The following is a 24,500-nucleotide window of genomic DNA, read 5'->3' on the forward strand; positions in this document are numbered from 1 at the left end:
AATTAAAGGGGCCCTGGCATCAGCGTCGCTATTTATTGTATGATTTACGTTTGTTTTTTTTTTTTTTACCCAAAATGACATTTATCCTGCTAGTAAGTTCGACATTACCCTTTTTATTTTTATAAAATTTCTGTTTTGAAATAAATTTTAAAACAAAATTACGTTTGAAGAGTAAAAGTTCTTACACATAAGCATTAAGCAACAACACTTTCACTCTGACTTTCAGACATATTTGAATAATGACTGTATATTTTAAAGTTATCCAATATGTATTCAAATTCGACTAAGATACACCAAAATATTATGAGTTCACTGAATTATTTTGTAACCGCAATGATGTATAACAGCCATAGGGTGTCAGTAATGAGTAACAAAGGAACACAAGACCTCCCACTGATACATCATGATTGTCATTTGGATAAATTCTCAAGAACTTTGAGTTGTGGGGGAGATGCAAACCACCTGGGCCACAGGAACTTTATTACCAGGAACTAAAGGTTCCTGGACTTGTTGGTGGAAAAGGGGTTTGTGACGTACTCCATTTTTAAGCCCATTGTTAGCCAAAGATGCAGATGCATTACTTGCAGCATGCGCTTGTTCACCGATGAGATCCGTGCAACCCTGGGTGGATGCATTCAATGTATTTTAAATGTTTGGATGGGGTTAAACTACGCACATGTGCACAAAACTGTGCAGGGCCACCCGAGGTTCATTGACTCTCACCCGACGAAGCCAGTACAAAGTTCATAAATAAAAAAGACCGATACGTACTTGATTTAAAAAAAAAAAAACAACTTAATATTTTGTTTTATCCACTAAAATTGATCAACCGCCATTGATGTTTTCGCCCCAGTGTGCAGATTTTTTAGAGTCAGGCAGAATTCCTTCCGTAAGGAATTGCTTGAACAAGATATAAAACCCAGAAAATGTAAAATGTGAAACAATCAGTTCAAATGTTAAACTGGGAAAAAACACGGAGTTCACCCCCACTATTGGTTATTCTTTGGCATTTATTTTCTGCACTGATTTCATTTGGCAAAAATAAATGTTCAGCAGACCTGCAAGTAAAAGGCAGTATTTAAAAATAAGGCGGCAATAACCTTGGACGCATTTCCCCAAACAACTTAATGTTGTGATGCACATTTTTAATGATAGAAAGTCGTTCTTTACAAAGCAAATGAGAGTAAGACGTGGACAAACCTGCTTTGAGTGGCACAACACGAGGCTGGTTGCAACCTTCACCCAGCAGTTGAAGATGTTGCTCGTTCTCTTCTTTTATTCCACAAAGTTCCTCTTTGTACTTGGGTGTCGTTCTTTCACACATTTTCAAACGCCAATCTCAACAAATCCGCACTTGATCTCTGCTTGGCGATGAGTCATGTGCCTCTTTTTGTTAGCGCCTAGCTAGCTAACAAGCTAAGCTAACTACGCCGAAAAGCATCAACGCGCGAAGATGAGGTTATCGGGACACAAAGACTTAATGAATTATGTCGTAGTCCTTTAGAGTCGCACTGGACATCCTATGAGAAAATTACAGTCAGTACCACACTAAATCAGAAGAATTTAGCGGTGGGTTTTTTTGTTCCGGTGTGGACGGGTCGGTGGATGTGGTCGAGGTCCTTCGGAAGCTGCGCGCTTGCTTATGACGTCATGATTTAAACACGTATTTTTCAAATTTATTTCTTTGCCTCTGTGTTTGCTTTTACCGCAGGCTCTTCTATTTTGATATATATTTCAAATAATATTATAATTCGGTTGTGATTTCTTTTTAACAAAATAACTAAATTAACGCCACATTGGCGAGTCAGCTCCTACGTCGCTTCCGCCTATGCCCCGAGAAGCCTTTGCTGCTCCAGCAGTGGGAGGTTTCGTTTCTCCGACCGAACTTGCAACAATGCTGTGGTTCACTCGGGCTGCATGAATATAATGTCTGTGTGCCGTTATAGCGAGGAACACCTTTCTTATATCAATGACTCTGCAGACGTGGCTGTTGTCAAAGCAGGTTTACTGATACTCAAAAGGGTAAAACTGTGAAAATCAGAAATAAATGCAATTACAAAATGTAAGAACAATTGTATCTCACATTATGCTGTATATAAGCGTTCTAGACGCCATCTTAACCACTCTCATGTTCGTGAGTAGCAAGCTACTAACAACACTGCTACGGCCAATTTGAAAATTACAGCCGGCAAATAGACATCAAACCAAACAATTCCGCTCTTAAACACAAATGAATTATACGCACCGGCGATGCAACCTCGAAATAAAGATATGTGCGATCTCTCAGGACGGCAGAGAAACGTGCGTCGTCGTGCGTCGTTGTCGTCTATGTGCAGTACGACACGTCACTTCCGCATTGTAAAAAAAAAAAGGCACATTAGTTGTAGTTACCCGTAATTTCCTCTAGAGAGCATCAAAGGCATTTGAATATGTTCAAACAGTCTCAGAACACCGACACACAGAAACAAACACAACTTTTACTGCGTAACAGAACACTCCCCGTCTGGCGTGATATGACGCCACTAAATAACCTTATACATGTTAAGACGCAATCAACACAACAACTTCAGAGATAGGTCTAGTAAACACTTTAGTCCCATCTGTCTTAGCGACTTTAACCTCTACTGTCCGGACTTTACCATCTTTTGAAGGAAACACCTGTGTTATGAGTCCAAGAGGCCATTCGTTCCTAGGCATACGACTGTCCTTGAGCACAACTGTACTCCCTGGGGAAATGTTAGGTTGGGCAGACTGCCACTTACGGCGTGGCTGTAGTGTAGGCAAATACTCCCTCTTCCATTTGTCCCAAAAGGTGTTTGACAGGTGTTGGAGCTGGCGCCACTGACACTTGTAGAGGTCCGACACCGAAGTTGCCTGCTGGTGCTTGAAGAGAGGTTCCTTTCTGAGTGAGCAAGGTAGCCGGAGTCAGAATGAGTGGGTCACTCGGGTCAGCTGACACGGGAACAATGGGCCTTGCGTTTATAATGGCTGACACCTCTGCCATAAAGGTGACAAGAACCTCGTGAGTGAGTTTAGTGTTCTTGAGTTGGAAGAACATAGTGTCCAATATTCTCAGCGCAAGACCGATCATCCTTTCCCACGACCCACCAAAATGGGAAGCATGAGGTGGATTAAAGATCCATGTACAGTCTTGTTCTTTCAAGTAAGCTTGTACAGTTGCATTGTCCATGTTCAAGGGGATTTTGAGTTCTTTGCATGCACTGACAAAGTTTGTGCCCCGATCAGAGCGAATGGTTTTTACAGATCCTCTAATAGCCAAAAACCGTCGAAGTGCATTTACAAAACTTGCTGTGTCTAGTGACTCCACCACTTCAATGTGGACTGCTCTTATACTTAAGCATGTGAATATGACGGCCTACCTTTTGTTTTGGATAAGGTGTCCTCGGGTTCTCGTCTTAGAAACAAACCATGGGCCAAACACATCTAAGCCCACGTTTGTGAATGGAGGGTCAGTTGAGATACGGTCTGGAGGGAGGTTAGCCATTTTCTGTGTACTTAGAGGAGCTCTGAGGCGTTTGCAAGTGACACAATGGAAGATGATTGTGCTGACCTTCCTCTTGCCTCCAACAATCCACCATCCTGCAGCACGTACCGCTCCTTCTGTGAACAAACGACCTTGGTGACGAGGTTGTTCATGGTAGTGTCTAATGAGAAGCGTTGAAATATGATGGTGACCAGGAATGATGATGGGGTTCTTTTCGTTTCCGTTGATGCTTGCGTTAGTAATGCGACCGCCTACACGGAGGAGTCCATTTGTATCCAAGCAGGGATCCAAGTTCTTTAAAGGACTGGTTTTAGAAAGTTTGTCTCGTCTATGTAGACACTTGATCTCTTCTGCATACATGTCCTGTTGCACTGCTCGGATGGCAACATTTTGGGCTTGATTAAGCTCAGTTAGAGTGGGCCCTGTTTTACAGTAGTGCCAGCCACGGCACTGTTTAGGCCCACGAGAGGATGAGTTGAAATTGTGACTTATGTACAAGAGACGAGCGAGTGCACGAATGAGAGATTTCCAAGTGGAAAACTTTGAAAACCTGTGAGAGCCAAGTTGTTTAGTGCTGGCAATGGTTTTAAGTGTGGACACTTTAGGTCTGACTTCTACATCGGTGTTAGGCTCAACAAGGTCATGAGTGTCATTATCAGGTTTTTGACTCTGGAACAGAATGTCTGGGCCAGTGAGCCAGTTAGTAAGAGGCAGTTGATACACAGTAACTGGACGAGTAGCGTGATCTGCGGGGTTCTGACTACTGACTATGTAACGCCACTGACTTGGCTGGGATGACCTGCGGATTCTGTTGACACGGTTGCTAACATAGACATAAAATCTACGTGTCTCATTGTAAATATAACCCAAGACAACTTTACTGTCCGAGTAAAATGTAGTGTTGTCTAACTCAAGGTCAAGTTCATCTGAAATTAGATCTGCGAGCTGTACTGCTAACACAGCAGCACTAAGTTCCAATCTTGGTATGGTCTGATCTGGGCGTGGTGCTAACTTTGATTTGCCCATAACAAAGCCAACATGACAGTCTCCCTGAGCATCTGTAACTTTTAGATAGGCTACTGCTGCAATTGCCATGGTAGATGCGTCGGAGAAAACACACAGCTCATTTTTTAGAGCACTAGAGGGGGAAACGTCTGTATACACTCTTGGGATCGACAGTTCTGCCAACTGTTTAAGTGAGTCTTTCCAAAGCGACCAAATTTCTTCAATTTCCGGCGGCAGTGGAGCATCCCAATCGCCATTTTCAACAGTAAGCTCACGGAGGATGTACTTTCCCTGAATAGTGACTGGCGCTACGAAGCCTAATGGATCATAAAGGCTGTTTATTGTTGATAAAACTCCACGCCTTGTAAAGGGCTTAGTCTCATCTGATGTTCTGAGGGTAAAACAATCCCTCTTAATGTCCCAAAGAATGCCTAGACTACGCTGCATGGGAACAGAGTCGGCTTCAAAGTCTAAGTCTTTCAGATCTTTCGCATGGTCTTGAGATGGGAAAGCTTCCAAAACTTCCTTTCTGTTTGTGGCAATTTTATACAATCTTAGGTTCGATTTTGCAAGTGTGTCACGGGTTCTTTGTAAAAGTGACACAGCCTCTTCTACAGTTGGTAGGGATTTGAGCCCGTCGTCCACGTAAAAGTCGCGAGTGATGAACTGTCTAACGTCTGGATCGCACTCTGGCTCACACTGTAGGACAGACTGGTGTAAGCCGTAAATGGCGACTGCTGGAGAAGGTGTGTTCCCAAAGACATGAACGGTCATTCGATACTCTGTAATGTCTTTCGACAGATCATTGTCGCAGAACCACAAAAAGCGCAAGTAGTTCTTGTCTTCCTCTCGAACTCTGAAGCAGTAAAACATTTGTTCAATGTCCGCTGTAAATGCAACTCTTTCCCTTCTGAAGCACATCAATTCTCCCAGCAGTGAGTTGTTAAGGTCTGGTCCTGTTAACAACACGTCGTTTAATGACACACCTTCATGCTTGGCGCTGCTATCAAAGACTACTCTAATCTGCTTAGGTTTTCTCGGATGGTAGATGCCAAACAGTGGCAAATACCAACATTCCTCTCCGTCTTTTAAAGGAGGAGCAATTTCTGCGTGCCCCTTTTTAAACATCTTGTCCATGAAGCTAAGGAAATGTTCCTTCATTTCCTCTTTCCTTTTGAAGTTACGAAGCAGTGACATAAGGCGGGTGAGTGCTTGTGATCGGTTGTTGGGCAGTTTCGGACGTGATGACTTGAACGGCAATGGAGCAGTCCAGTTGCTGTCTTTGTCCTTTGCTAGGCCTTCCTCCATCGTTTTTAGAAAGGCTTTGTCTTGAATGGAGTGTGAGATGTGGTTGTCAAACCTTGTTTGTCTGAAGACGTTGCATCCTAAATGGTCAGGTTCACATGCCGTGCTGTATTCAAGCTGGCTGTTAAAAGGAACTTGTAAGTCACAATGCTTCTCTTTTACATGGTACACGTTTGGACATGGCTCAAACATTGTCGGGCGGCCTTTTTCTGTCGCACTAGTAAAGAGAGTCTTCACTGCCAATGTTTTGTGCACGCCTCCCAGACACACTTTTCCTACTATGACCCATCCAAGATCTAATTTTTGCGCATAGGGTGCGTTGTGAGGGCCACTTATCTGTTTGCGGACTTTGTGTACTCTTACTACGTCCCGTCCAAGGAGCATTAGAATTTGTGCATTGGAGTCCAGTTCGGGAATGAGATGAGCTACAGATTTTAGGTGACTGTAATGCTTTGCTGCATTTGGAGTTGGTATTTCATCCCTATCATTCGGGATATCTTTGCATTCGATGAGGCTTGGGAGTGGGATGTGGACTGTACCATCTAAAGCAGGGGTGTCAAGATCCAGTCCTGGAGGGCCGCTTTCCTGCATGCTTTCAATCTCTCCCGGCTGCAACCCACCTGATTCAAATGATCAGCTCATCACTAAGCTCTGAAGAAGCCTGATAAGTATCCTGCTCATTTGAATCAGGTGGGTTGCAGCTGGGAGAGATGGAAAACATGCAGGACACCGGCCCTCGAGGACTGGAGTTTGACACCCCTGAAAAGCCTCCACTACATAGCCAGTGGCTCTCCTACCCATTGTGTCTTTAACACCTGAACAGGTACGTAGTGAGTAGGGAGAGCTTGGACCCAAATCATTGAACAACTCAAAAAACTCTGAGCGAACTAATGATCTATTACTTTGTTCATCGTGAATGGCATAAAGCCGTACTGCTTTGCTTGGACAGCCTGCAGGGTACACTTTCACAAGGCAGATTTTAGAGCATGATCTACCTGACTGGCTCTAACCACAAACCTGAGTGCATTTGGAGGCTATCACGTCAGGCTCTGCGGAAGTTGACTCTGTGGCAACCGGCTCCCCGCCATGCTCTGATGCCGTTTCAGCCTCTTTCTGCCATGGAGCTGGGCTTGGGTGAAGAGCAGCACAATGTTTATTGCTATCGCACTCAGAACATTGTACTTGCACCATACAGTCTTGAGCCATATGCTTGGAAGAGTTGCAGCATTTGTAGCAGATGTGGTTCTCCTTCAGGAACGTTTTTCTCTCATGTAGTGGCTTCATCCGAAATGTTCTACATTTGCTTAGAGGATGATTCTTTCTGTGTAAAGGACAAAGTTTATCATTGGCCATTCTCCTGTCTGCGTTTGCTTGTGTGTCTGAGTCAGAGCCTGGTACTACTTCGGTTTTGTGCACGGATATTTCCCTTTGTTTATATGCTCTCCCAGGTGCCTTTTCTGTCTTGAGAGGAGAATCAGAAGGAGAAGCAAACTGAAAGCTTGGGTCGTTTCTAGCATTTGCTTCTTGTGTCACAAAGTCTTCAAAAATGTTAAATGGTGGGTAATGAACACGATATTTGGTTTTGTAGTTGGCCCCAACTAATATCCACCTTTCCTGCAAGTTAAATGGAAGCTTTTGAACAAGGGGATTTACTCCTCTGGCTGTGTCCAGGAATGAGAGGCCCGGAAGGTCTCCTTTATCTTTTGCGCATTGCATTTCCATCAGCAAATCGCTAAATTTTCTTAGCTTGACGCTGTCTTTGTTTGTGATTTTGGAGAACGTGTCCATCCTTTTGAATAGCGCGTCCTCAATTGCTTCTGCTGAGACATAACATTGCTCTAGCCTCTTCCAAATTATTGTTTATGTATATAGCTCTGATTCGCTCAGCGTGCTCAGCAGATTCTTTACCAAGCCACTTTAACATCAAGTCCATCTCTTCACTTGCAGTTAATTCCAATCCTCTGATAGCGTTATTGAATGAGCGTTTCCATGCTCTGAAACTTTGAGGCTTATCATTAAACTGGAGCAGTCCTGTGGCCACAATTTATCTACGGGCAAAATACCTAACAAAGTCATTTACATAAACACCATTATTATCTATGTGCTGTTGGTAAGGTGTAGCATTATGATGAGAAGATGCTGACACCTGGTGGGACCAACTGGTATTTTCAGGTTCGGCAGGATGACTGAAGTTATTTGCTGCATTGTGCTGAGAAAAGCTGCAATTCGGGAAAGACTGAATTTGAGGAAAATATGTCTTGTCGCTCTCTTTGTCGACTTGCACACTATGTTTTTGACTACAAGGTCGTGGAGTCTCACTGTTTTGTGGTGGCACTGAAACATATTTTATGAATGCGGCTTGGGTCAAGACATACTGTTTTGTACGATCTGCTGTTTCGGAAGGAGATAGATTACTTCGTCCATCTATTTGAGAGGCAGCTGCTGTCTCTAAGACCTCTGCTTCAGCTATGGCTGAAGCTACATCTCGCTCTTGATGCAGTAACTCAATAGACGCTTCCAGTTTAGCTTTTTCTAGTCTTAAAGTCACTTCTTTCTCTGCAAAGCTGAAACGAGCCTTTGCTGCTTCAGCTTTTGCTCTTGCCTTGGCTGCAGCAGAATCAGTTGAACTCGTCCCTGAACGAGTCTTGAAGGTAGCTGATTTGTCGGATGGCGCCTTCTCCATCTGCTTCTGGTCGGCCATAGTTGCTTGCGTTGACCAAGTGACGAATGCTGGAACACTGCTGTATGCCTTGCTGCTCGAGGCGTAGTAGTGGTCAGCGTAGATTCACTTTAGTCGCGTGGATGACCGCCGGGTCCAGCCTAGATGCCGTCGGACCAGCGTGGATGTCGCCGCGTCAGCGTGGATGCCGTCAGACCAGCGTGGATGTCGCCACGTCAGCGTGGATGCAGCCGTTTTGCTGTGCCGTTATAGCGAGGAACACCTTTCTTATATCAATGACTCTGCAGACGTGGCTGTTGTCAAAGCAGGTTTACTGATACACAAAAGGGTAAAACTGTGAAAATCAGAAATAAATTCAATTACAAAATGTAAGAACAAATTGTACATCACATTATGCTGTATATAAGCATCCTAGACACCACCTTAACCACTCTCCTGTTCGTGAGTAGCAAGCTACAAACAACACTGCTACGGGCCATTTGAAAATTACAGCCGGCAAATAGACATCAAACCCAACAAATCCGCTTTTAAACACGAATTATACGCACCGGCGATGCAACCTCGAAATAAAGATATGTGCGATCTCTCAGGATGGCAGAGAAACGTGCGTCGTCGTGCGTCGTTGTCGTCTATTTGCAATACTGCACGTCACTTCCGCATTGTAAAAAAAAAAAGGCACATTAGTTGTAGTTACCCGTAATTTTAATCTTAATTGGCTGCCAGGATGGCCGAGTGGTCTAAGGCGCCCCGTTCATGACCCAGTCTACCCAGGAGGCCTGGGTTCGAATCTTGAATTTCCCCATTGTGGGACTAATAAAGGGCAAATTATTATTATTATTTCCTCTAGAGAGCACCAAAGGCATTTGAATATGTTCAAACAGTCTCAGAACACCGACACACAGAAACAAACACAACTTTTACTGCGTAACAGAACAATGTCTCTGCTGAGAGCCTCAAGCTTCTCCTTCATCCTCTGAGTCTTCTTCTGCTTTTGATCCCTCACAGCAGACAAGCTGGACTCCTCCTCGACCTGCAGGAAGCGACGAAGCTCCTCAAAATCCTTCTTAATTTTATTTTCAACCTGCTCGCTCTGGACCTTAATGTACGTCGCTTGTTCGTTGCAGTTGTCTCTTATCTCAAAAAATTTCAGTCTTTTCTTCATGTCCTTCAGGCCTTCCTGGACTGTCTCTTTGTGACCTTTGACAACCTCACAAAAGGGATGAAATTTGTGGCCAGCGTGGATTTCTGCATCTCTGCAGATGAGGCACACAAGCTCCTGGTGGTCCAAACAGAAGAGTTTCAGTTTCTTCCTGTGCAAGCTGCATCTCTCCTCCGCCTCCACTGAGGCTTGCGAAAAAGCCTCACACACATTCCTCAGGGCCAGGTTTGAAGGAATATCCATCGAACTAAACTCAGTCCTACAGACCGGACACGATCAATCTCCTTTCTGCTCCCACCACTGCAGCTCACACGTGCGACAGAAGCTGTGACTACAAGGCAGCACGACAGGATCTTTAAAGACGTCCAAACAGGTCGGACATTGGAGAATGACCCCAACATGGCTGGCCATATTATTCGCAAAGACACCGACTCCGTCAATAAGCTTCCAACGTTCACTCTCAGGAGAGCCACTGTGCGTCTGCCTCAGTCACAAGTGGACAGATGATTTGACATCCTAAAAAAGTCCAAAGTGAACTTCCTGGAGCTGTGCTTCTGTTGCCAGAGTTCAATCGATGACACTTGGACTTGAATTGTATTGAACAAACGTTTATGTCTTTATTATCGTACAACTGCAATTAGCCAGGTACCAAAGTGCAACATTAAACGAGATAACGGCCGGCGAAGGGAGTGTCAGGTCAAGAAGTTGCTCAAGTCGAAAGAATATTCAGACTCACTGCATGATCGTAAAACTGATAATTTTGTCCTATTCAGATGCTCTCATAGTGCAGGGGTGGGGGGGGGGACCCACTCAAATCATCGACTTCCTGTTTGCCCAGACAGTGCCTCAATGGTTTCAAAATGCAAGTCGAGTGTGAAACAGATGAGAATCACTGATTTCATCCAAACCAATCAGAAATATTGAAACAAATTCTTGTGGGGATTGTTGGAATTTTAACTATAAATCTGGACCAAAAGTTTACCAAATTGTTCTAATTGGTTATCTGACTCCATTAATTGTTAACCAAACACGACCTACATTCATCCAACAATTATGCGTGCACGGTTTGAGAGAGAAATGACCAAGAAGCCGGTAATTCCACACGGGAGCGGATTTATTCCTAACAGGAGATCTAGTACAAAGTCTGGGGCTCGGTCCCTCTCAGCACAGTTCTGCGCGTCTCTGTATCCAACAGAAGACGAGTGTTCAAGTGTTCATATTTTTCCATTCTTTATGAGTTTGCATATTCAAATTGCTTTCGTTCCAGGCCCCAGGTTGGCAGGCGTGTTGACATATAATAATCCTGCAAATGCAGGAAAAATGATGAGAACGGAGATCAGTTGCTGCAAGTTCGGTAGGAGAAACGTAAACGTTCCACTGCTGTTGCAGCAGCGACTTCTCGGAGCATAAGCGGAAGTGACGTGAGGCTGGCGCGTCATCATGGTGGGATGCAGTTATTTTGTTTAAAAAAAAATATCAACTGAATTGAAATATTATATAGAATATATATTAAAATAGAACAGCCAGGTGTAAAAACAAACACAGAGGCAAAGAAATATATTTGAAAAATACGTGTTTAAAGCATGACGTCATTAACAAGCGCGCAGCTTCCGAAGGACCTCGACCACATCCACCGACCCGTCCACACGGGAACAAAAAAACCTCCGCTAAATTCTTCTGATTTAGTGTGGAACTGACTGTAAATTTCTCAAAGGATGTCCAGTGCTACTCTAAAGGACTACGACATAATTCATTAAGTCTTTGTGTCCCGATAACCTCATCTTCGCGCGTTGATGCTTTTCGGCGTAGTTAGCTTAGCTAGTTAGCTAGCTAGCCGCTAACGAAAAGAGGCACATGACTCATCGCCAAGCAGAGATCAAGTGTGGATTTTTTGGAATTATCATTTGAAAATGTGTGCAAGAACGACACCCAAGTACGAAGAGGAACTTTGTGGAATAAAAGAAGAGAACGAGCAACATCTTCAACTGCTGGGTGAAGGTTGCAACCAGCCTCGTGTTGTGCTACACGAAGCAGGTTTGTACCCGTCTTACTCTCATTTGCTTTGGAAAGAACGACTTTCTATCATTAGAAATATGCATCACAACATTAAGTTGTTTGGGGACATGCGTTCACGGTTATTGCCGTTTTATTTTTGAATATTGCCTTCTACTTGTCGGTTTGCTGAACATTTGTTTATGCCAAATGAAATCAGTGCAGAAAATAAATGCCAAAGAATAACCAATAGTGGGGGGTGAACTCCATGTTTTTTCCAGTATAACATTTGAACTGATTATTGAACAGTTTACATTTTGCTTATTTTATATCTTTTTCATGCAATTCTTGACAGAAGGAATTCTGACTGACTCTAAAAAATGTGCACACTGCGGCGAAAACATCAATGGCGGTTGATCAATTTTAGTGGATAAAACACAAAATATTAAGTTTAAAAAAAAAACAAATACGTATTGGTCTTATTTATTTATGAAGTTTGTACTGGCTTGGTCGGGTGAGTCAATGAACCTCCGGTGGCCCTGCACAGTTTTGTGCACGTGTGCATAGTTTCACCTCATCCAAACATTTAAAATACATTGAATGCGGCCATCCAGGGTTGCACGGATCTCATCACTGAACAAGCGCATGCGGCAAGGAATGCATCTGCATCTTTGGCTTACTATGGGCTTAAAAAGGGAGAACGTCACAACCCCCTTTTCTACCAAAAAGGCCAGGAACATTTAGTTCTATCCCTAAATGCAAAATGTAATACTTGTAAGCATATTTCACTTGAAGGATTCCTATTTTATCGATGACATTAAGTTTGCAATGCCCCCCAGTGGTCTGCATCAATATGTTAGGGTCCCACAACAGGTGTTCCATCAGCCTGTGTGCGCTAACTTCAGCTCGCTTCCAGAAACGTCTGTGACCATGTCAGGAATGAAATAGGGCATCGGCCGCAACGTGCTTCCTTTTTAAATGCTCGTTTATCACTGTTGTGCGGCTAACGGGAGGCTTACATCGTAGGACGTAATTTTGTGAAATGCCCCCATGGTCCGGTCCAAGTTGGGGTCGCACGCATTGCTCCGTGTGAAGCAGGCACAAGTCAAGGTAGCATGGTAGAAACAATATAAGACAAAGTCGCCGCCTGAGGTTTGACTTGACCAAACCAAATGTGTGTTTGTCTTTCTGTGTCCTGCAGACGTCAGTGAAAACGATCTCCGTTCTGTGAAAGAGGAGCCAGACTTGACTCACATCAAAAAGGAGGAGGAGGAGGAGATCAACAAGTCACCAGTGAACGTTGTCCCTATAAAGACTGAAGATGTAAACAAGGATGAGAGTGAGAACAAGAGAGGGGCGGAGCCTCCAAGTAGCAGTTCAAGTCATCACGTGACAACAGAAGGTGACGAAGACCACTGGGGGCCATCACAAGCACATAATGAGGACACATTATCAGATGCTCATGACGATGATGATGATGATGATGGGCAAGCCAAAGGTGAAAGGGCATGTCCCACTGACAGTTGGGTATGTTCTCACTGTGGGAAATCATTAACCTCAAAATTCTCTTTAAAACTGCACACAAGAACACACAGTGGAGAAAAGCCTTTTTCCTGCTCAATTTGTGGAAAATGCTTCTCTCAAAAGGCAAATTTAACAAGTCACGCAAGAACACACAGTGGAGAAAAACCTTTTTCCTGCTCAATTTGTGGAAAATGCTTCTCTCAAAAGGCGAGTTTAACAGAACACACAAGAACACACACTGGAGAAAAGCCTTTTTCCTGCTCAATTTGTGGAAAATGCTTCTCTCAAAAGGCAAGTTTAACAGAACACACAAGAACACACAGTGGAGAAAAACCTTTTTCCTGCTCAGTTTGTGGCAAGAGTTTCTCTCATAAGATAAGTTTAACAAAACACACAACAACACACAGTGGTGTAAAACCTTTTTCCTGCTCAGTTTGTGGCAAGAGTTTCTCTCAAAAGGCAAATTTAACAAGTCACACAAGAATACATAGTGGAGAAAAGCCTTTTTCCTGCTCAATTTGTGGCAAAAGCTTTTCTGGAAAGTCAATTTTAACAGAACACTCAAGAACACACAGTGGTGAAAAACCTTTTTCCTGCTCAGTTTGTGGTGAAAGCTTTTTTATAAAGGCAAGTTTAACAAGCCACACAAGAAAGCATACTGGAGAAAAACCTTTTTCCTGCTCAGTTTGTGCCAAGGGTTTCTCTCAAAAGTCACATTTACGAAGCCACGCAAGAACACACAGTGGAGACAAGCCATTCAGTTGCAGCGTTTGTGCGAAAAAATTATTTTCTAAAAAGGGTGCTGAGAGACACAATTGTGCTGGTGAGAATTGCAGCGATCCATGAAGCTTAAAAAAAAGACCAAAAAAACTGAAGGGACTGACTCTTTTTGGTAAGATGCAAATGTGATTTTGAATGAAATATGATCAATTTAATTTTGCAAAGATTTTTTATTGACATTAAGCCAATGTGATCAGTGCCAGAAGAACCAACGTGTCTGAGTGATGATGAGTTTTTTTTGTTTTTAAGATCAAGCATTATAAATAAAATTAATTGCCTTTGCCTGGAACAACATTTTTTAACATTATGCTTTTCAGTTGTCTTTTTAATCGTACTTAATGGAAAAGTTGTGAGAAGAAACAGTGCTTATGAAATCGGTGCCTTCCACAATTATTAATAAAATCACTTGTTCCACTTGCTCAACTGGCCTTCATTACGCTGTGTGAAAAGGTGAAAAACTGAACTAGAAGTTGAACTATAAAAAGAACCAGACAGAGAAACGCAAATCATCTCAGTTTCTCTTGAAGGTTTTGGAATGTCAGGAGTTGGCAATCTGATGGCGACTGGAGTCAGCGTTTATTTGTCACCACGAAGGAGATGATCCCCATCACGCAGTTCGTTGCTGCGCCTCTGAATACTGAAATGAAATATTTAAGTACTTAAATAAATGCTAAGATATTTTTTAACACTCTAACATTTAAATAATAAAATAGTGAAACATTTCAATTTGAAATTCGCAACCACATACAGAGTAAATTAAATTCATAATAATATAGAAACATTTACTCAATATTGAACAAATTTAGGAATCCTAATTTTAAAAGATAAAAAAAAATTCTTAAATCAAATTTTAAGTATTAAATTAATTTCAATAAATATTTGGGTACATATTTAAATGAGCAAATATTTTGACAAATACTCAAGATTGAGATAAAAAGTATTTAAAATATTTGTATATTTTTTACATGTTAAAATAATTGAAGAAACATTGTTGTAATCTCAATCTAAAGGATCTAAATCAAGAAGAGCAAAACGTTCCGTTAAAAATAGTGTCTGGGCATTTTTGTTTGTCATGACATGCAATGATTTTTTTTTAATAACTTGAGGTATTCATCCAACTGTTGATGTGGGGCTTGCCTTGAGGTATTTACCTCAATGGATAAAATGTTTTGCAAGTGAAATTAAATTGTTCCCAAAAAGTCCATGTCCTTCTCTCCACTAACTATACTTCAACTTTAGTGGACGACATCCTCACATTGTCCTTTTTTTCTTTCTCTCCTAATTTTTGTTGTTTAACGATGCACTTTTTGTATTCAATATGTGCCAAAGTTGTTTGCGTATCGATATTTTCAAATTTATTTCAGAAAAAAAAAGTACCATGGCGCCATCTAACGACGAAGACGCAAATGCACAACTCCGAGTGGTGACGTTTGCGTATTAAAAATGAATAAAACAAACAAAAAAAACGTTTATAGAAGCATATAGATCTCAAGGGACAATATTATTGAACCAAACAATGATATTTGAAAACAAAATTTTTTTTGAATTATCATAAATACAATAAGAGCAGCATGTTAGATTGCAGAAGACCCTTCTTTCGACTGTTTTTGAGTCTTCCCGGACGACGCACTGTTGTGAAATGCGATTGGACAGTAAACAGCCAATCAGAATCAGCCCGAGTTTCCGACTCCTGATTGGTTAATAATTGTGGCACAGTTTGCATCGTAAGCGTAAAAATGTGTTTCGTCCCGGAGAGGAGAGAGAAGCCGGAAGAGTTGCTCATTTTTGTGGAACCCACACAGAGACAGCCGTTTTGGATCGGCTCATACTCAAGGACATTTTGGGGGGACTTCAATAAATTTGTCAGTTTATTTCTTTATAAAGACTTTTCTTTAAAGTGGGAAAATTTTGTTTTCTGTTACTTTTAGAAAAGTGGTGCTCAATATGCTTTTTTTCATTCATTTCATTTATTTTCTAATACTTAGGGCTAGGTTTTTATTCATAAATGTAAGTTTGGCAATCAGAAACCGACCTTTTCAAATTTTCACACTGACACTGTTTTCGATATTAGACTTTGATATGACTCTACTAACACAAAGGCTCAGAAGAAAGGCCAGTTGAGCAAGTGATTTTATTGATGATTGTGGAAGGCACCGATTTCATAAGCACAGTTTCTTCTCACACCTTTTCCATTAGGTACGATCAAAAATACAACTGAAAAGAATAAAGTTAACAAATGTTGTTCCAGGCAAAGGCAATGAATTGTATTTACATGTTTGATGGAAACAAAAAAATCATTACCCAGACACGTTGGTTCTTCTGGCACGGATCACATTGGCTTAATGTCAATAAAAAAGCTTTGCAGAATTCAATATTTCATATTTTATTCAAAATCACATTTACATCTTACCAGAAAGAGTCAGTTCCTTCAGTTTTCTTGTCTTTTTTTAAGCTTCAAGGATTGCTGCAATTCTCACCAGCACAATCGTGTCTCTCAGCACTACGTTTAGTGAAGAATTTTTTAGCACAAACGCTGCAACTGAATGGCTTGTCTCCACTGTGCGTTCTTGTGTGGCTTCGTAAATGTGACTTTCGAGAGAAACTCTTGGCACAAACTGAGCAGGAAAAAGGTTTTTCTCCACTATGTGTTGTTGTGTGTTTTATTAAATTAGACTTTCCATAGAAGCTTTTACCACAAACTGAGCAAGAAAGAGGTTCTCCAGTGTGTTTTCTTGCGTGTTCTGTTAAATTTCCCTTTTGAGAGAAGCATTTTCCACAAACTGAGCAAGAAAAAGGTTTTTCTCCACTGTGCGTTCTTGTGTGGATTTTTAAATAAAACTTTCGAGAGAAGCTTTTGCCACAAACTGAGCAAGAAAAAGGTTTTTCTCCACTATGATTTCTTGTGTGTCTTACTAAATGAGACTTTCGAGAGAAGCATTTGCCACAAACTGAGCATGAAAAGGGTTTTTTACCACTGTGTGTTCTTGTGTGGAGTGTTAAACTTGATTTTCGAGAGAAGCTTTTACCACAAACTGAGCAGGAAAAAGGTTTTTCTCCACTGTGTGTTCTTGTGTGACAAGTTAAATTTGACTTTACAGAGAAGCGTCTACCACAAACTGAGCAGGAAAAAGGTTTTTCTCCACTGTGCGTTCTTGTGTGGAGTGTTAAACTTGATTTTTGAGAGAAGCTTTTACCACAAACTGAGCAAGAAAAAAGGTTTTCTCCAGTGTGTGTTCTTGTGTGCAGTTTTAAAGACAGCTTTGAAGTTAATGAGTCAGTGTGACATGCCCTTTCACCTTTAGTTTGCTCATTATCATCACCATTGTGATGAGCATCTGATAATGTGTCCTCATTATGTGCTTGTGATGGCCCCCATTGGTCTTCATCACCTTCTGTTGTCACGTGACTACTTGAACTGCTGCTTGTAGGCTCCGCCCCTCTGTTGTCCTGACTGTCATCCTTGTTTTCATCTTCAGTCTTAAAAGGGACAACGTTCACTGGTGACTTGTTGATCTCCTCCTCCTCCTCCTCCTTTTTGATGTGAGTCAAGTCTGGCTCCTCTTTTACATAAAGGAGATCGTTTTCACTGACGTCTGCAGGACACAGAAAGACAAATTTGGTTTGGTCAAGTCAAACCTCAGGCGGCGACTTTGTCTTATATTGTTTCTACCATGCTACCTTGACTTGTGCCTGCCGCATACGGAACAATGCGTGCGACCCCGATTTGGACCGGACCATGGGGGCATTTCACAAAATTACGTCCTACGATGTAAACCCCCTTTTGATGCCCGATTTCATTCCTGACATCGTCACAGACGTTTCTGGAAGCTAGCTGAAGTTAGCACACACAGGCTATTGTGTGCATCTGATGGAACACCTGTTGTGGGACCCTAACATATTGATGCAGACCACTGGGGGCCATCGCAACATAATGTCATTGATAAAATAGTAATCCTTCAAGCGAAATATGTTTACAAGTATTTCATTTTGCATTTATGGATAGTTTCATCATGGGTACTTTTTGCTTTCATGATAATCTGGATACCTAAAAAAATTAAAGGGGCCCTGGCATCAGAGTCGCTATTTATTGTATGATTTACCCAAAATGACATTTATCCTGCGAGTAAGTTCCGGCATTACCCTTTTTATTTTTATAAAATTTCTGTTTTGAAATAAATTTTAAAACAAAATTACGTTTGAAGAGTAAAAGTTCTTACACATAAGTAGTGATGGGTCCAGCGACACCGAGGCGTCGATGCGCGCGCCGAGCTTCCAGGGCAAACCCCGTGTCGGTGCGCGTACTGCTTTGAGAAAGTCACGTGACCACTACCAGAATCGTGTCGACACAGCGGTCGCGCGCCAAACTGTGTTCATAAGGAAGCGCATCTATCAACAGGATGGACGCTCAAAACAAGCATCAAGTTATTGGCACGTTACTTTGCATTAAATATCCGCAAGATGGAAGACGTCACTGTTGATGCGCACTCAGAGGTGCAGCGCTATATGTCAGCAGGACACGTTGCACGTACGGAAGACCCGCTCTTATACTGGAAGTCCATGGAGGCAACGTTCCCTCACCTATTTATATTAGCCACACAGGCGTTGTGCACACCGGCCTCTTCAGTGCCTTGTGAGAGGATTTTCTCAAAGGCGGGGGAAATTGCCTCAAAAAAAGAAATAGACTGAATAACAAAACGCTGGAGAAACTAATTTTTTGGAATAAAAATCTTTAATTACAATGAGTCCATTGTCATTCACAACACTTTTACTTGGGCATTCAGACAGATGTTCACTTAATTTATCAACTGCGTCTCGAATATCAAATATTTTCTTTACGAAATTGCGTGTATGTAAAAACAATGTGAAAGCAAATGCCTAATCAGAATCAGAAATCCCTTTGTCATTGTACTCAAGTGTGCAACGAGATTAGAGAGCTCCCCTCTCCAGTGCAATACAACAATAATTCAGTTAAATATATAAATTAGATAAGAGAATAATTAGTGCGATGGAAAGTAATACGAAATAGGATATATAAAAACACATCACGTCGCTAATCAATGGAATTGGATAAAATTAGTTTGACAGATCAGTGTCAGATGACCCTGTCAAATATTTCCTGCAAGTCCACCAGGTGTCAGTATTCAGCAACACAGTGTCAACACAGTGTCAATACATTGTGTCACTGTGTCGAAACGATACAGGATGCCTCATCTACCCATCACTACACATAAGCATTAAGCAACAACACTTCCACTCTGACTTTCATGTTGACATATTTGAATAATGACTGTATATTTTAAAGTTATCCAATATGTATTCAAATTCGACTAAGATACACCAAAATATTTTAAGAGTTCACTGAATTATTTTGTAACCGCAATGATGTATAACAGCCATAGGGTGTCAGTAATGAGTAACAAAGGAACACAACACTTCCCACTGATACATCATCATTTTGATTTGGATAAATTACCAGGAACTATGAGTTGTGGGGGAGATGCAAACTACCTGGGCCACAGGAACTTTATTACCAGGAACTACCGTATTTTCGCAGCCATAAGGCGCACTTTAAAGTCCCAAATCTTACCCTAAACAAACAAAGCGCCTTGTAAGGCGACTGCGCCCATTATATGGACAAAGTATCACTCACGACCATCAACCCTTTTACTCATTGGGCTGTTCGGAGTGCATCTTAGCACACCCTGCTGGACAAAGGAGATGGACAAAATTTTGTGTGAGAAGCGGGGTTCATCGTGGATTGTTCACCAGACCAGGACCAGGAATGTGGGAGAAAGTTGGAGCACATGGAGAAAACCCACATGGTGCCAAATGCCACGCAGAAGGCTGAAGACTGGATTTGAGCATGCAACTTTTTAGGTGGATGTGATAACTTCTCATCCTGTGCTGCAGTTATATACATTTGATTTGATTAATTTAGCTTTGAAAAAGGCATGTTGTACGAGTGATCATCACGTTCCACAATTTTGAGGTCCTTTTGTGTGTGAAGTTGGCTTGTTCTTCCGATGATTGCATGGCTGTTCTACAGGTACTCCGGCTTCCCTCCAAATTCCCAAAAGTTCCCTAATTAAGGTCCGTTGAAGTTTCTAAATAATAATTAAAAATAATAATTGGGGGAAAAAAGATGTCCCAAGACTCACAACACTTTTTTTAAGACCCAGAGTTGCCCATCAAGGGTCGAATGGTTAATTGCTGTTGATATGTAGTGTTCATACATTCTAAATTGTTAAAAAAATATTTGCTCTGTTACGAGAGTTTTTCCAGTTGCCATTCCATTTGCATCCAAAGGCTGTTCGTGAACAGATATCCTTACGTTGCCTTTCTGTCAGGTAAATTGATGTTTGTAAGAATTTGTGATTGCTAATAAAATTTGTTCTATTTCAGTGTAACATATTGCATTTTTTAAACACATGACACCACCTGCTGACCAAAGCAAGGAGTGACAATTATGTCATCATCTTTAACAGGCAAGTTTCTAAAATCTCAATTAGGATAATACAATACTACTTTATTTAAATAGCGCATTCCACAACAGCTGTCTGCAGAAATATTATTTAACATGCAGTTAGGTTCAGAAATTGTGGCTGAAGTCAGTGACCAAGACAGAAAGTGTATGTCATATTTTAATTTGAATGTAAAAGAAAATATGGATACCATACTCGCATGATTGGTGATAGGAAGGAAAAATAGTTTCACCAACAATGAATCTTTATGGCCAATGAAAACGTAATGCTTGTGAATTACAGAATTGCGGTGATGGCCTCTTTGAGGTACAAATACATGTTCACAGCCTGATATGGATCTCTTGGTAGAGTCATATCAGACTGGGCCATTAACACAGCACACAATACAAATGCATCCGGATCACAAGGCATGGTCTTACGAAAAACACACTGGTTTTTGCACAGTTGAACTTTGTCAGGTATCGCTCGCCGGTCGGCGAGGAGGAGGTGGACCCAGAAAGCGAGGAAGCAGGGGAAAGGGTAACTTAAAGGGAATTTATTAACTGAATCAAACAACGAGGACAAACAACGTGGCGTGGACAAACTAAACGTGACTAAATAGAACGAAAGAAGACAAGTGACGAGGATCGTGACAAAACACAAGGGACCATGGGGCAAGAGCATGGAGCAGGAGCGGGGGCATGAACGAGGGCATGAGCGAGAAGGAGGGTGGTCGTGAAGTCCATAAAATGGCATAGCAGGAGAAATGTTCCGACGCAGAGCTGTCGGCCAGGGGTGGATAAATAGTCCGGTAATTAGGGGGAGCAGATGGGAATCAGGTGCGTGATGGTTGACAGGGAACAGGTGCGTGGCTGGTGGAGACGGAGTGCTGAGGGGAAACGCCCCTTCTCAGCTGACAAACATAAACAACGTGCACATGGCAGGGAGGTGACGAAAACAATAACAAAAAACACAGACATGCCCGACACGGGTCATGACAAACTTGTTCATTGTCAACAGGGGAAAGGAAGTCCCTTGTCCCATAAAGTTCAGGTAAAGCATACATCACGTTGGGCCGACCACTGGGGACATTTATGTTCTTTGAGGGCCGAATGAGATGGGAGCTCCAAACTTGGGCAGTCTCATCCAATTCATCCTGTTGAAAATAATATGCAGATAGATGTAGGAAAAGCTACGCAGTCAAATCAATTTTAAAGAGCAAGAAATTACAGCATAAAGCCCCTTTTCTCTCCTTATTTGCCACTCACTCGCACCTTCATCCCACCTTTCCTCCATCTCTGTTTACCTTGGTCATTTCATATTCACTGTGTGAAACCCACCACACACACGTACCACCATCTTCTTTCCCCTATCCATCCTTTTTTATTTCCTATCCTTGTTATTTCCATTAACACACTCTCATATGCACAAATACACGTTTAATAAATTACTATATTGGAATGTAGTAACTCACCTGAATAAGTCCCATGCAACAAAATTGCAGGAGGCTTTTGTCCAGAAATCCAGCATCAAAGAAGCCATTGTCTCTAAGGTCTGTGAAGAGTGATAACCAGAACTCCATACACTGGCTGCGAAGAAACCCCCACCAATATTCAATTCTTTGATTGGCGGTACTGGCTCCATCCAAGTAGCTGTCAAGGGTGCTTCCTGGTGGTATGGGGACAAGGAAACGCTGGAAGCCTTTGACATGGCCATTTTCAGTTCCAAGATCACCTCTAACGATTCGAGGACAACCCCCTAAACGCTGCACAACTCCCATGTAGTAACCTCCAATCAACTTCGGGTCACTACTTGTTGTGTAGGCATTGAGCCACATTATTTTCCTTGAAAAGCCATCAATAGCCCCATTGATGCAAATTCCAAATGGCTTCACTTTATCATAGGAATCCAGGTGCCAAATAAAGTTCGGCCCTTTAGAGAAGTAGCTTCGTCGTCTCAGACGTCTTGCCTGCCTTAAGGACACTCCACTCGGGTCCAACTCTTTCAGCACCAGACGAACATCCTCTTTCCTGACTCGAAGTCCATGTTCTCTGCATTTACTGTACATCCATCGGTACCCGTGTAACTGTCCGGAGTGCTGCAATTGACCTCTAATAAAGTCAACCAGGACTGCCAAGTCAGTGAACGTTTTACGACGAAATAATCCTTTTTTGTTTAGCACTCGCTTCAGATGTCTTTCACTTATTTGAAAACCGTGCTTAATATCCAGAACTGATTTTATTTCTTTGTATTTCAAGCCAATTTCAAAGTAAAATTCAATTAAACTCGCCCACGGGTGAACACACGCCATCTTTGCTGCGTTTGTTTACACGGAAGATGACCCGGAAGTACATAAACGCGCATTAAAAAAAAAAAACATTCACTCGAAGAAAAAACTAAACAACTTTGCATTCCCGCAAACTTTGCGAGGGAACGCAAATTTTTTTTTTTCTCTTCCGTGTCCCCTAAGGGGCTCCGTAGAATCGCGAACTCATAGAAACTACGACACAACGCCACTTTACTGCAGCTTGTTGTGAAGATACAATCACATCGCTGGTACTGTGCTGTTCCTTTACTGCCCTCTGCTGTCGAAACACGCACATGTTTCAAATCAACCTGGAAAATGGATTTCCCTTCACATCAACCATCCCAAATGAACCAAACTGTGACCACATATTTCGTGGGTCACACTTTGCTGTGCTAATATAAAACGCCGCACAGGAGTGGGAAAACTTTTCTCTGGGCCTTCTCACTGAGAGGTTTGGCGGACCGCTCCTCACAAGTGACAAAGACAATCTTGGCTGGTTGATTCAGTTGGACAGTCAGAAGGCTTGTCCGGTTGTTTTGCAGAAACTTCTCTGACAGTTCCCAAATACGAACTTGAAAAACGTATTCAACTTAACTGCCGTTGAGAGAAACTGAGACGATTTGCGTTTCTCTGTCTGGTTCTTTTTATAGTTCAACTTCTAGTTCAGTTTTTCACCTTTTTACACAGCATAATGAAGGCCAGTTGAGCAAGTGGAACAAGTGATTTTATTGATGATTGTGGAAGGCAACGATTTCATAAGCACCATTTCTTCTCACACCTTTTCCATTAAGTACGATTAAAAAAACAACTGAAAAGCTTAATGTTAAAAAATGTTGTTCCAGGCAAAGGCAATCATATTCATAATGTTTGATGTAAACACCAAAACAAATCATCATCACTCAGACACATTGCTTCTTCTGACACTGATCACATTGGATTAGTGTCAATAAAAGAGGTTTGCAAAATTAAATTTATATTTTATTCAAAATCACATTTACATCTTACCACAAAGAGTCGGTTCTTTCATTTTTTTAATCTTCAAGGATCGTTGCTTTTCTCACCAGCACAATTGTGTCTCTCAGCACTACGTTTAGTGAAGAATTTTTTAGCGCAAACGCTGCAACTGAATGGCTTGTCTCCACTGTGCGTTCTTGTGTGGCTTGTTAACTGTGAATTTTGAGAGAAACCCTTGCCACAAACTGAGCAGGAAAAAGGTTTTACTACAGCGTGCTTTCTTGTGTGGCTTGTTAAACTTGACTTTATAGAAAAGCTTTCACCACAAACTGAGCAGGAAAAAGGTTTTTCACCACGGTGTGTTCTTGAGTGCGCTGTTAATTGTGACTTTTGAGAGAAACTCTTGCCACAAACTAAGCAGGAAAAAGGCTTTTCTCCACTGTGCGTTCTTGTGTGATATGTTAAAGTTGACTTTACAGAAAAGCTTTTGCCACAAACTGAGCAGGAAAAAGGTTTTTCTCCAGAATGTGTTCTTCTATGTTTTGTTAAATTTGACTTTTGAGAGAAACTCTTGCCACAAACTGAGCAGGAAAAAGGCTTTTCTCCACTGTGTGTTCTTGTGTGTCTTGTTACCTGAGACTTCTCAGAGAAGAATTTTCCACAAACCGAGCAAGCAAAAGGTGTTTCACCACTGTGTGTTTTTGTGTGACATGTTAAAATTGACTTTCGAGAGAAACGCTTGTCACAAACTGAGAAGGAAAAAGGGTTTTCTCCAGTGTGTGTTCTTGTGTGCCTTTTTACATTTGACTTATTAACAAAACTCATGC

At 41.8% G+C, this 24,500-nt stretch overlaps 1 protein-coding gene and 1 pseudogene across 1 annotated transcript; both read right to left on the minus strand.

The window, feature by feature from the left end:
- Positions 1 to 8,685: 8,685 nt before the first annotated feature.
- On the minus strand, positions 8,686 to 10,065 carry LOC148341846 (E3 ubiquitin-protein ligase TRIM35-like; annotated as a pseudogene).
- Positions 10,066 to 20,687: 10,622 nt separating this feature from the next.
- Positions 20,688 to 22,777, minus strand: LOC148341847 (uncharacterized). The gene is made up of 3 exons (XM_088288659.1): positions 21,886 to 22,777; positions 21,411 to 21,567; positions 20,688 to 20,881 (listed from the first exon to the last, which is right to left on the minus strand). The coding sequence occupies exons 1-3, from the start codon at positions 22,720 to 22,722 to the stop codon at positions 20,709 to 20,711; spliced, it is 1,167 nt and encodes a 388-aa protein (XP_088144785.1). The 5' UTR covers positions 22,723 to 22,777; the 3' UTR covers positions 20,688 to 20,708.
- Positions 22,778 to 24,500: the final 1,723 nt, after the last annotated feature.

This window comes from Idiotropiscis lumnitzeri, chromosome 2 (genome assembly GCF_059441095.1).
Source record: "Idiotropiscis lumnitzeri isolate Australia: NSW breed Sydney's pygmy pipehorse chromosome 2, RoL_Ilum_1.0, whole genome shotgun sequence".
Lineage (NCBI taxonomy): Eukaryota > Metazoa > Chordata > Actinopteri > Syngnathiformes > Syngnathidae > Idiotropiscis > Idiotropiscis lumnitzeri.